The sequence below is a fragment of the Ranitomeya variabilis genome, chromosome 3, assembly GCF_051348905.1.
Source record: "Ranitomeya variabilis isolate aRanVar5 chromosome 3, aRanVar5.hap1, whole genome shotgun sequence".
Taxonomy (NCBI): domain Eukaryota; kingdom Metazoa; phylum Chordata; class Amphibia; order Anura; family Dendrobatidae; genus Ranitomeya; species Ranitomeya variabilis.
In genome coordinates, this window is record NC_135234.1 from 750,779,459 (window position 1) to 750,793,254 (window position 13,796).

General features: G+C 40.3%; 1 protein-coding gene across 1 annotated transcript in view; it reads right to left on the reverse strand.

The window, feature by feature from the left end:
• Positions 1-315: 315 nt before the first annotated feature.
• Positions 316-13,796, reverse strand: part of TMEM135 (transmembrane protein 135) — a 369,074-nt gene continuing 355,593 nt past the window's right edge. Inside the window, exons 9-15 of the mRNA XM_077298574.1 lie at positions 10,738-10,807; positions 6,455-6,622; positions 6,212-6,275; positions 4,181-4,257; positions 2,427-2,525; positions 1,496-1,563; positions 316-789 (exon numbers count right to left, since the gene is read on the reverse strand). Of these exons, the coding sequence (XP_077154689.1) occupies positions 657-789; positions 1,496-1,563; positions 2,427-2,525; positions 4,181-4,257; positions 6,212-6,275; positions 6,455-6,622; positions 10,738-10,807 (679 nt within the window). The 3' untranslated portion in view covers positions 316-656. The remainder of the gene's footprint in view (positions 790-1,495; positions 1,564-2,426; positions 2,526-4,180; positions 4,258-6,211; positions 6,276-6,454; positions 6,623-10,737; positions 10,808-13,796) is intronic.

Here is a 13,796-nt window from a genome sequence, read left to right on the forward strand (position 1 = left end):
TCACGAAGAGCGAGAGAGAGAGATAGATCATGACATCTGAAACATTTCACCTCCAAGTAGAACTTTTCCAATTTACAGAATCTCTTGAAAAAGAACCCAAACATTCTCAATAATACAGGAGCTTTTCGAAAAGGAGATTTTCGAAATTCGCACTAAAGGTTAGATAAAGCATCCACCATGCTCCAAAACATGGACTACAGAGAAAACATAAAGTACTACTCAGTATCAAATGTCCGTATTGGTCCACAACACGGGGGGTAGGTGACCTCAAAGCCTCCAGATACCTACACCTCATCGAGAAGTCTGCTAAATATCTTATGCAGAGGAAAATTAAGACATTTAATTGGTGTTAGTTCATCTGAGATACAATCAATAATAAGATATAATAATTTTAGCCCAGTATAAATTACTTTTTTTTATATTTTGCCAGGATATTGGAGACACCTCCACGTCTGGTTTGAATCTCTACTAGGATCATTCGATAATCTACCAAAACGTTCAAGAACAATTAACTCATCTTCGTACTGGTCAACTAAAATTAGTTAATACTGGACTGAAGCTTACAAGATCCCGCTTCTTTTCTTTCTTTTTTTTTTCAGAAATTTGTTCTGAATTTGAGACTTCACATTTATTTCATGGGAGAAGGGCGCGAAACTTCAGGAGAAATGTATCGGTAACTCTGGTTTCACGACGGTGAATCTTGGGTCCAGTTTAGGTATAAAGTTGTTGAAGTTCTTAGAAGCTTCAGAACCAAAGACGTCCAAGGCTTTCCTGTTCATAAACGCAAACCTAACAGTGGAGAAGCAGACAGAGATTATTATTGCTTGGTTTTATCTTGGTGGTGTTGTTGCTGTTTTTGATCTTTTTTGGCTGTAGTTCTCTAAGTTGGTGCTATATTCTCACAAACCCATCAATGTGTACGTTGTTTATCGTTAAACATGGAACTCTATGGAAAATAATGGCTGCCTAACTTAAAAATATAAAGAAGACACACGTTTTGGTGTACTTTTGCATATGGGTCAAAACCCTCTCGAATTGTAAATGTCCTTCATAGTAAAAGGAACGTTAAAAAGTAAGGATAGGTGTGGTTGGGACAATTTTCATGGGTGTCCAAAATTAGTGTTTCAATGCAACTTGATATGAATGCAATTTTATGAAATACTTAATACATGAGAAAATAGATCATCCATCAATAAATTAGATGTATTGTTACTCATGGTTGTAATGAAACCGCCCTGGTGATAAACTGATGATCGTGGATCTGGCTCATCCAACCTCTGGTGATCGGCTGTTCCCACCAGGGGAGACGAGCGGGGATAGGGATCCTCCTTATGATGTTAAGACAGAATCTGCTACAAAATTTGCACAACCCATACAGTAGATCTCAATGCAGATTTTGACCTGAAGTTGGGTGTCGAAAGGGGTTAACCAAATTGTACAACCCTCTGTGAGATCTTTCACATAAAGTCAAGCTTAATGGAATGGGATTTCTTACCGGCCCTTTGTAAGTCTCAAGAGAAATTTCCAGTAAGACGGCCTTAAATTCTGAACTTCCAGGACAGCCTAAGGGACGTATAAAAATAATTTTTAAAAAAGTGCATCGATCACAGTTCACTTCAGCGTATTAAAGAAAAACAAGACTGAGTCTAATCAATCAAAAATGGACTACCCTGTTGCCGACTCTCTAATAAAACAAGACCTTGAACTCTTAAAATATCAAAAATGTTAAACATTTTTTAATAAAAAGTTTCCTAGCATTCTATGCTTACAGTTCCTATACAATGCTATGTGTATCCATGGTAACAGACTACAAACAAAACCAGTGAAGTCTGATCCTGCAGTCATACTCCTTTACTGCCAGTCCCCTGTCCTCTACTGATCACTAACCTACCGAATATATGCTTACGAGAAGTAGAAGACAGATGGATGGCAACATGACGGCGGGATCAGACTACAGACTTTGTAGTCTGTAACCAAGGGAACAGATAGGTCTGCATAGAGGCTGAAGACACAAAATTATAGATTTCTCATTAGGACTAATTCTTAAGTTTTTTTTTGATGCACTGAAACTGTTCTATTTGCAGATTGTCTGCTTTTATTGATTGTATGCAGAAACCGTAACAGAGGTCTCCATTTTGGACAATTCCTACTTGTATCAGATTATAACAAAGCATCCTCCCGCTAGAAGTCCGAGCGATCATCTGTGACAAAATCTAGCAGGAAGTGTTCAATTTTCCAACAGCGACACCACAGGGGAAAATAAGTATTACACACTGGATTCAACTCTGGTCCTCCAGAGTAAGTTCTCCTCCCAGAGAAGCAGATCCTTAAGCTAGGACCCCGTCCATTAGCTCAAAATTCACTAACAGGGTACAGGATTATGGGTTTTCTAAATTGAAAGACCACCTTTAAACTGCGCTACTTACTGCATGGAAACAGATCGCTGTAGACACTGCGTAGATGACACTATCTGCATGAGGGAAATAGGGAAATCTTCCGGCTTCAATCCCTTTGAAATACATTGTCTGCAATAACAAGGGTAGAATGAGTCTCCGAATAGATGAGATCGATTGTAACAAAAAATATATGGCATCCAAAAAGTGTATAGGGCCCTTCTGTCCCGCTGCCGTTCCATCACATGCTGTATTGTGGGGGTATGCTCGTCTAGATGGATAGGGGAGTGTATGGTGTTGTATAGGGGTATCATATGGCGTCACATGGAGTGCCAACTGATAGAGATAGAATACAGCACCATATGGTCTCTTCACACCGTCATAGAGCTCCAAGCTATTAACTCTACTATGTGCACGAGGCCTGATGGTGACCTAACTCCACTGTAGGGTGCTACAGCCAATCCAATATTTACTACTGCAGCCCCCTACAATGTCTACATATAAGTGGCTATAAAATTAAAGGCTAGTACAGATGTGCCTATAGCTGGGCATGTGCTGTCTCTATATTGAAGAGCTAACGTTTGCCCTGTGAAGAGTGACACGCCTGGCATGCCAGTGTAAGGAGACTTATAGGCCATGCAATGCTCCTCTGGATAATTAAATATGCAAATTGCCCCTTCAGAGAGGAAGAGGGCTTGAACTCTAGAGCCACCTATTTCAGGTAGCAATCCTAAGAGTCAATATCAACCCTTTAACGAGCCTTACTATACAATTTAGGATTAAAGCCAAACCAGAATCTCTTTTTGCAGACACGTGTTTTTGGGTGTTGCCCCTCCTCAGAGCAAAGCAAGAGATCTGATTTGGCTGACTGATCGTTTAAGGCCAGTGTCACACTTGCGTGAGCAATGCGAGAAACTCGTGCGAGTCTCTCGTATCAATAACCGGCACTCGGGACCGGAGTGTGCGGCTTAATGTATTTCTATGCGGATAAACGTTCCGGTACGAACCGTCGGCGGCAGTTCTGGGTATTGAAGTGCGAGTTTCCCGCATTGCACATGCAAGTGTGACACCGGCCCAAGGGGTAACATCTCTCCTTGAGGAGAGTGACATGCCTGAAATGCCAGAGAAAGGAGACTGCATGTCAGGCATGTCACTCTCCACAAGGAGAGATGTTATTCCTTAGAACCTAAGTCAGAGATCTCTCAAGCAGTCAAATCAGATCTCATGCTTTGTGCTGAGGAGGGTCAAGACCCTGAAACATGTGTCTGCAAATAGAGACATACAGATGTAGAAAACAGACACACGGATATAGAAAATGTACACACGGATGAATAATTGTGTTCTTTTTTGTATGAAAAACAAACAATTTCACATACGCTCATCTCAACTCTCAAGTAATTAAAGTGGATTTCTGGGAATTTTAATAAACAAGTAATAAAGGAGATGCCAAGAAATATGATTAAAAAAAACCATCATTGACCATTTTTTGACTGCTCTGCTCCACTCCGATGGCGTACAAACCGTGTGCATGTGACTCTTTCTGCCAATGGCTGTCCTTAGTGGCCGCGCTTGTGTGTGCCGCACACGACCACGGAGGCCAGAGACTGTATAGGACATATACAGATGTATGGCCTTCTATCACTAAGTGCAACAACGGAGATGATTTTAAAGATGGGCCACCAATATCTAGGCCGTGGACAACCTTTCTATGTTACTGAACCAGTTTAAAGACTCTGCACAGAGCTGTCGCCCGTAATGAACTCATCCCAAGCCAATGATGCACTCACCTCCACCAGTTTGGATGCCAGATACATGGAAATTGTGGTGCTTTTGTAAAACATCATGGAGATTCCAGCAAGGAAACCTAAAACACATAGTAGGACATTGGGAGTTATGGCCATTGGGTCACTATACACTCAATGAAGACAGTTTCAGCTACACAACCCCAGTCACTGGTGCAATAGGATGGGTGCCCAACTGTGCCGAAGGGATATGATGCTCTTGATAAGGGTCGTCAAGACAGGGGCGCACAACCTCTGGCCCAGTCACCTAAAAAGTCTGTACTCCCCTGCTCTATACTGAGGGTCTAAGGAGGGGGGTCTGTGATGGTCATTCAGTCATTTAGTTTTTCATAACTATAAGACCTCGAGTTCCCATACTGGCGGCGACAACTTAGAATTACGGCACTTTCTTTTGTCTACATTTGCTTGTGCTGTATTCATCTTTTAATTTCCGTTTTTTCCACAATTACTATTTTATTTGTTCGTTATGTTTTTTTTTTTTAGTTTTTCTATAGTTGGCAGGGTTTAGTTTTTCCAGATGTTTTTGGCTGATTCATCATTTGCCACTTTTTAAAAAGTCACAATTTTTTCACCACCACGTACTGCAATCCCCAAATCATCCCGAAATTGATTTCATGTGCAACTAATTTTTATTTTCTATTTTTGATCTTGCGCAATGTTCATGAGACGTGTGAGCCATGTTGGTGAATTTAGAGAAAAAAAAAAAAAGTCAACAAATACCACAAGAAAAAAAAAAAAAAAGAAAAATTACTTAAAAAACTATCTAAAAAACACAAATGATGAATAGGCAGCAAAAGAGGTACTGTAAATACAAGGGCAGAGAAGGATAATTCTAAATCTTGTCAAGCGGTGGCGTAATCTAACACCCTCTGCGATCGCAAAAGGGACCTTGCCAGATGGGCACCAGCCAGCGCCTATTTCAGCTGGATGTCCATCCAAGGACGCACATTCAGCTGAAGTGTATTGCACTGCAGAGACGCAGCGGCTCCCTGCACTGCAATACATGCTGCTGGCCAATCAGAAGCCAGCAGTTGACGTCGGCGTGCCTGTCATGAGCGGCAAATGGCAGTGATGTCATGTACCGTCCATGACTGGAACAAAGAAATCAGTTGCAGGCTATAGAAGAGGATGCTGCACATCGTGGGAGCAGAGGAAGGCAAGAAGAATCATTAATTTTTATGTGTTGCTAAAGTGTAGCAGAATGGAAAATAAAACCAGGAAGGGGCCCAGGATGTGGACATTATACCAGGAAGGAGCCCAGGATGGGGACATTATACCAGAAAGACACCCAGGGTGGGGGACATAATTCCAGGAAGGGGCCCAGGATGGGGACATTATACCAGAAAGGAGTCCAGGATGGGGACATTATACCAGGAAGGAGCCCAGGATGGGGATATTATACCAGAAAGGAGCCCAGAGAGGGGGACATTATACCAGGAAGGTGCCCAAGATGGGGACATTATACCAGAAAGGAGCCCAAGGTGGGGGACATTATACCAGGAAGGGGCCCAGGATGGGTACAATATACCAGAAAGGAGCCCAGGGTGGGGGACATTATACCAGGAAGGGGCACAGGATGGGGGACATTGTTATAAGATGGGGACATTATACCAGGATGGAAGACACATTACAGGACAGAGCCAGGATGAGGAACATTATTACAGTAAAGAGTCATTATTACAGGATGGGGGTCAAAAAAGGGAGCATTACTACAGAAAGGGGCCCAGGATGGGGGACATTATAACAGGAATGACCATGATGGGGGACATTATAACAGAATGGGGCCAAAACAGGAGACATTATTACACAAAGGGGCCAAGATGGAGACATTACTACAAGAAGGTTGAACACATATGTCTTAATAGTTACGCCACTGTTGTCAACAGTCGGCTGATTGTTCTTGTAGGCCTTTCTGGCAGGACAATTAAGAGACTAAAACCCTTTTTTCCCCAAAGAGAGACAAATGCAGTTTACTGACGGGATCACATCTCCAACCTTCAGTCTCAAAAGCCTTACCAGCTATAAGTGCATGAAGCTCGTCATCCAGATTACGCACCCATCGCAGTAAACAGCTTGTACCCTGTGTGGACAGACAGAATGGTTATGGTTTAGCGAATTGTCACTGCCTGTATTGTATTGTCCTCGGTTATGGTGGCATCTGTTCCTCTATGACCACAGCTTAGATGCACAGTCACTTGGAGTCTCTCCAAGAAAAAATAAATGTAGCCGCACATACAACCATTTCTGGAGTGGCCTCACCTTATAAATACTGACAAAAGACCCCAGGAAAGCCCCCAGCTGGAAGTTTTCTTTGTTGTAAAAGAGCGAGATCAGCCGGGACGGCTTTGTAAACACTTGTCTGAATGTGGACGGGATGCGGAGGCAGCACTGGATCAAGTACCCAACGCTGAACATTCGTATAAATCCCTGGAGAAAACAGAAACATTACTTTATAAATGGACAAAAACACATTTCTTCACGATTCACCCACAAACTTAATTGTATTTTATTGGGATTTTATGTGATATACATAAAGTATCAAGTATTTGTGAAGGGTAAAGTAAATGATACATGGTTTTCTAATTATTTTATTTGTGAAGGCCTCAGAGGTTTGTGTGAGAACATTAGCGATCAAACAGCATCATGGAGACCGAGGAGCACACCAGACAGGTCAGGGATAAAGTTGTGGAGAAGAGTAAAGTAGGGTAAATAAGCTTAAGTTCTGAACATATTACAAAGCACTGTTCAATCCATCATCCAAAAATGGAAGGAGTATGTCACAACTGCAAACCTACCAAGACATGGCCGTCCACCAAGCCTGACATCCCAAGCAAGGAGAGCACTAATTAGTGAAGAAGCTAGGAGGACCATGGTCCCTGTGGAGGAGTCGCAGAATCCACAGCTCAGTTGGGAACATCTGTCCACAGGACAACTATTAGTTGTATATTCCACAAATATTTATGGAACAGTGGCAAGAAGAAAGCCATTTTTGAAAGCAAGCCACAAGAAGTGCCATTTGCAGTTTGCAATAAGGCATGTAGGGTAAACAGCGAGCATGTGGAAAAAGGTGGTCTGATCAGATGAGACCAAAGCTGAACATTTTGAACTTAAATGGAAAATGCTAAATGTGGGGGAAAACTAAGACTACATTTCATCCTGAAAACACCATCCCCGCCATCATGCATGGTGGTGGCAGCATCATGCTGTAGGGAGGCTTTTCTTCAACAGGGATTGAGAAGATGGTCAGATGTAATGGGAAAGTGATGTAGGTAAATACAGGGTAATCCTGGAAGAAAACCTCTTAGACGTACTCATACTCTTGTATATAGGAGCAGTATTATAGTAGTTATATTCTTGTATATAGGGGCAGTATTATAGTAGTTATATTCTTGTACATAGGAGCAGTATTATAGTAGTTATATTCTTGTATATAGGGGCAGTATTATAGTAGTTATATTCTTGTACATAAGAGCAGTATTATAGTAGTTATATTCTTGTACATAGGAGAAGTATTATAGTAGTTATATTGTACATAGGAGCAGTATTATAGTAGTTATATTCTTGTACATAGGAGCAGTATTATAGTAGTTATATTCTTTTACATAGGAGCAGTATTATAGTAGTTATATTCGTGTACATAGAGGACAGTATTATAGTAGTTATATTCTTGTACATAGGAGCAGTATTATAGTAGTTATATTGTACATATGAGCAGTATTATAGTAGTTATATTCTTGTACATAGGAGCAGTATTATAGTAGTTATATTCTTGTTTATAGGGGCAGTATTATAGTAGTTATATTGTACATATGAGCAGTATTATAGTAGTTATATTCTTGTACATAGGAGCAGTATTATAGTAGTTATATTCTTGTTTATAGGGGCAGTATTATAGTAGTTATATTCTTGTACATAGGGGCAGTATTATAGTAGTTGTATTCTTGTACATAGGGGCAGTATTATAGTAGTTATATTCTTGTACATAGCAGCAGTATTATAGTAGTTATATTCTTGTACATAGGGGCAGTATTATAGTAGTTATATTCTTGTACATAGGAGCAGTATTATAGTAGTTATATTCGTGTACATAGAGGACAGTATTATAGTAGTTATATTCTTGTACATAGGAGCAGTATTATAGTAGTTATATTGTACATATGAGCAGTATTATAGTAGTTATATTCTTGTACATAGGAGCAGTATTATAGTAGTTATATTCTTGTTTATAGGGGCAGTATTATAGTAGTTATATTCTTGTACATAGGGGCAGTATTATAGTAGTTGTATTCTTGTACATAGGAGCAGTATTATAGTAGTTATATTCTTGTACATAGCAGCAGTATTATAGTAGTTATATTCTTGTACATAGGGGCAGTATTATAGTAGTTATATTCTTGTACATAGGGAGCAGTATTATAGTAGTTACCGTATATTCTTGTACATAGGAGCAGTATTATAGTAGTTATATTCTTGTACATAGGGGCAGTATTATAGTAGTTATATTCTTGTACATAGGAACAGTAGTTGTTGGAATTCCGCTTCATATTTTAGATGCATAATTACTACTTAGTTCAATCTGATAAGGTTTTTGTCTTGTATTTATTAATCTTTTGATAACAAATCTCAGGCATATCTGCATGTAACAATCACATCTTCTGAGATTGAAAATGCGTGTAATAGATGTTTTTTTTAAAGAAATCCTTTTTGCACTTAAATGAAGACCATTTGTTGGGATTTCTCTCATTTTAGGTTATTTGTGTGAGAAAATGTCATCTTAAACATTCATCCATTCCCAAATTGCAGTTATGGAATAACTGTGGTTATACACTTTCTTGACACCAGATGGCGCTATTGTATCACAGACAAAGCTTGCACCAAGACTCCCCAATTACCTACAATATTTGTATGTGTAAAATACTCGTAAAATACCGATTGATATGGCATTCTGACTGCGCCTTAACAATGTGGTGGCGGTTTTTATTATCCAGATGTTTACGGCTCTTCCGTCATTGGATGCTCTTCCAAAAGTTTCATAAAATGGAAATATTGAAGAGGGGAATTTGGTCCCGATTGCCTAAAGCTGGAGCAAAAAGCTTTTGACAAGTCGCAAAATTTTAACATAAAGTGAAATTGGGTGAAAAATGACAGTCTTGATGAATCGGAGGCTTTGGGTTTCGATTTCTTGAAATTTTACAGATACTTTGTTGCTGTCAGTGAATTAAAACACATTTAGTGCTTACATTCAGTGACAGCAAACCTGTATCTAGCTAATCCTACTCTCATCTCAGAAGTGGAAACAATTGTGACGAGTACTCTAGACAAAGCTCAGTGAGCGAAACATCAGCAGCACACATCAATCTGCTGCTTTGTAACAATGCATCAGTCTGGAGTCCAGGTGGGTACCGTAATTAATTATCTACAATTGGGATACAATCTAGCTAATCCTACTCTCATCTCAGAAGTGGATTCAATTGTGGACAGCACTCTAGACAAAGCTCATTGAGCGAAACATCAGCAGCCGCTGTGCTACTTTGCTACAATGTATCATTCAGGAACCCAGGTGGTTACTGTAATATTCCAGATTGGATACAATTGGGATACAATCTAGCCAATGCTACTTTCATCTCAGAAATGGAAACAATTGTGACGAGTACTCTAGACAAAGCTCAGTGAGCGAAACATCAACAGCACACATCAATCTGCTGCTTTGTAACAGTGTATCATTCTCGAGTCCGGGTGGTTACTGTGATTATCTAGATTGGATACAATTGGGATACAATCTAGCTAATCCTACTCTCATCTCAGAAGTGGATTCGATTGTGGACAGCACTCTAGACAAAGCTCAGTGAGCGAAACATCAGCAGCAGCTGTGCTGCTTTGCTACAATGTATCAGTCTGGAGTCCGGGTGGTTACTGTAATTATGTAGATGTATCCTATTCTCAGCTGTGAGCCCTACTAGCCATCAGGGGAGCTGCCTGCTAGCAGTCAAAAACAAGGGTGTTTTCATTGCTTCACTGATAGCAAGCAAATATCTTGACAACTGAGTTCAGAGATATATGAGAAGTAGGCAGAACATTTGGAAGTAACCTTTAACAAAAATTGGAGATAGGAAAACATGGCTGCTTTCTTCCAACAAAAAAAGAAACAAAACAGCTCCACTCCTGACTACAGGTTGTGTGTGGTATTGCAGCCAAGTATAAATAGCTTTAACAGAGTGTCAAAAGGTGCGGAGTCGATTGTGACATAAAGCAGCCATGTTTTTCTACGTCTGGACAACCCCTTTAAGGTGAATGTGCACCGCAGACAGCAGTGAGTGGGTTCACCAGTCTGGGTCAGGTCGTTACTAGCTAACGGGACTGATTAATCGTCTAACCTCAATTAAAGGAGATAATGCTGAATTTCTTGGCTGAGGATCGGAGGGATGACATAAAACGTTGGCTCGTGTAGATGTAGTGGAATTTATCAACGAGAGTCTTCAAAAGATCCGTGTGTCGGCCATGCTGGCCGGGTTCCGCCACATCTGCTAGCAATCAGCGCTTACCTTAATGCAGTAAGAGATACAGTTGTCTTCGTAGTGCTTGCAGCATCTGTGCCGCGGCCCGTGCTTGCATCTAAACCACCGGGAAGAACGCAGACGAGTAACTAGAAATGTATGTGTGTATCCTACTGGGAAACATTCAGCGAGCGCAAAGGGGCCGGCACTGCGGGGAACGGGGACAAGGTGGGTAACAAACGGCCCCAGTATACAACTGGGCTGGAGATGGGGGGTTCTAGACCACTGCGTCATTTACTTATTGTAACCACGGGCCCACTGGTAATTTCCTAGACCAATAGTTCTATAACTAACCACAGGACCACCAGGGATAATGTTATCAATTATAGTTAATAACAGGGATAATACTTATATAATTAACCTGTGGACAACCAGGGATATTGTTATTTTTTAGACTAATAGATTATATAATTATCCACTGGACCACCAGGGATATTGTTATTTCCTAGACCAATAGATTATAGAATAAGCTAGTGGGCAACCAGGGATATTATTATTATTATTATTATTTCCTAGACCAATAGTTATATAATTAACCACTGGACCACCACGGATATTATTATTTTTAGACCAATAGTTATATAATTAACCACTAGCCCACCAGGAATATTATTTTCTAGATCAATAGATTATATAATTAACCACTGGACCACCAGGGATATTATTATTTCCTAGACCAATAGTTACATAATTAACCACTGGACCACCAGGGATATTATTAGTTCCTAGACCAATAGTTATATAATTAACCACTGGACCACCAGAGATGTTGTTATTTCCTAGACCAATAGTATATTAGCCACTGGACCACCAGGGATATTATTAGTTCCTAGACCAATAGTTATATAATTAACCACTGGACCACCAGAGATGTTGTTATTTCCTAGCCCAATAGTATATTAGCCACTGGTCCACCAGGGATATTATTTTCTAGACTAATAGTTATATAATTATGAACTGGACCACCAGAGATGTTATTATTTTCTAGAACACTAGATATATTACATACATAACCAATAGAGTACCAGGGATATTGCTATTTCTTAGACAAATAGAGTATATAATTAACCACAGGACCGCCAGGGATATTGTAAGTTGTTAGACCACGAGATATATTACATATATAACCAACAGATTTGGTTATTCTAACATTTACTCTCTGCAGAATACTATACACTATACAATACAATATTAGATATATTACATGCTTAGCTGCTAGACTACTAGTTACTAGTCCAGTAGTTATGATACATACTGTACTTAATTACTGGACCACTAGGGATATTGTTCTTTTCTAGACCACTAGGTGTTTTGCTTAATATAACCACTGGAACACCAGGGATATTGGTATTTCCTGGATGAATAGATTGTATAATTAACCACTGGACCAGCAGGGACATCGGTATTTCCTAGAACACTAGATATATTACATACCTAGAAATATCCTTATCATCTAGTGGTAAAGTATGTGATATATCAAGTGGTCTAACAAATTACTATATCCCTGGTGGTCCAGTGGTTCTATTCTACACTTCTAAATACATTACATACCTAAGCACTGGACCACCAGGGATATTTTTATTTGATAAACCACTAGATATCTAACATAAGTAAACCACTGGCCCACTAGGTATATTGTTATTTGCTAGCCCATTATGATGTCCATATAGTGAGTGCAGCTCTGGAGTATAGTGCAGGATGTAACTCAGGATCAGTAATGTAATATATGTACACAGTGACTGCACCAGCAGAATAGTGAGTGCAGCTCTGGAGTATAATACAGGATGTAACTCAGGATCAGTAATATAATGTATGTACTGTTGTGAATTCTGCTCTTGGGCTCCCTCCGGTGGTTGTTAGTGGTAGTGCAGTTGTCTTGGGGTTGTAATCCTGGCAGGTGTTTCTGCTGATTGCAGCTCTACTAGGTATTTAGGTGTGCAGGATCCATTACTCCTGGCCAGTTGTCCATTGTTCTTGGAGGGATAGCATCTCTCTCTGGTTCTCATTCTCTGCTGTCAATTCAGCTAAGATAAGTGTCTGTTTTTCGTCTCTGTGCACACATGCTGTGTGCTTTGCAATTCAGTGCAATTCATAGTGTTTTTGTCCAGCTTAGATTTTGTTTGGATTTTTCAGTCATGCTGGATTCTCAGGAGTTGCAGATATACTTGCTATGTCTTTAGTTAGATGTAGAATATTTGTATTTTCTGCTGTGGATATTTTTAGGATTTTAATACTGACCGCTTAGAATTCTGTCCTATCCTTTTCTATTTAGCTAGAAGTGCCTCTTTTGCTAAATTCTGTTTTTCTGCCTGCGTGTGTCTTTCCTCTTATACTCACAGTCAATATTTGTGGGGGGCTGCCTATCCTTTGGGGTTCTGCTCTGAGGCAAGATAGAATTCCCATTTCCACCTATAAGGGTATTTAGTCCTCCGGCTGTGTCGAGGTGTCTAGGACGTGTTAGGCACACCCCACGGCTACTTCTAGTTGCGGTGTCAGTTTAGGGGTTGCGGTCAGTACAGGTACCACCTACTCCTGAGAAAGTCTCTCATGCGGTTCCAAGGTCACCGGATCATAACAATGTACATAGTGACTGCACCAGCAGAAGAGTGAGTGCAGCTCTGAGGTATAATACAGGATGTAACTCAGGATCAGTAATGTAATGTATGTACACAGTGACTGCACCAGCAGAAGAGTGAGTGCAGCTCTGAGGTATAATACAGGATGTAACTCAGGATCAGTAATGTAATGTATATACACAGTGACTGCACCAGCAGAATAGTGAGTGCAGCTCTGGGGTATAATACAGGATATAACTCAGGATCAGTAATGTAATGTATGTACACAGTGACTGCACCAGCAGAATAGTGAGTGCAGCTCTGGGGTATAATACAGGATGTAACTCAGGATCAGTAATGTAATGTATGTACACAGTGACTGCACCAGCAGAATAGTGAGTGCAGCTCTGGAGTATAATACAGGGTGTAACTCAGGATCAGTAATGTAATGTATGCACACAGTGACTGCACCAGCAGAATAGTGAGTGCAGC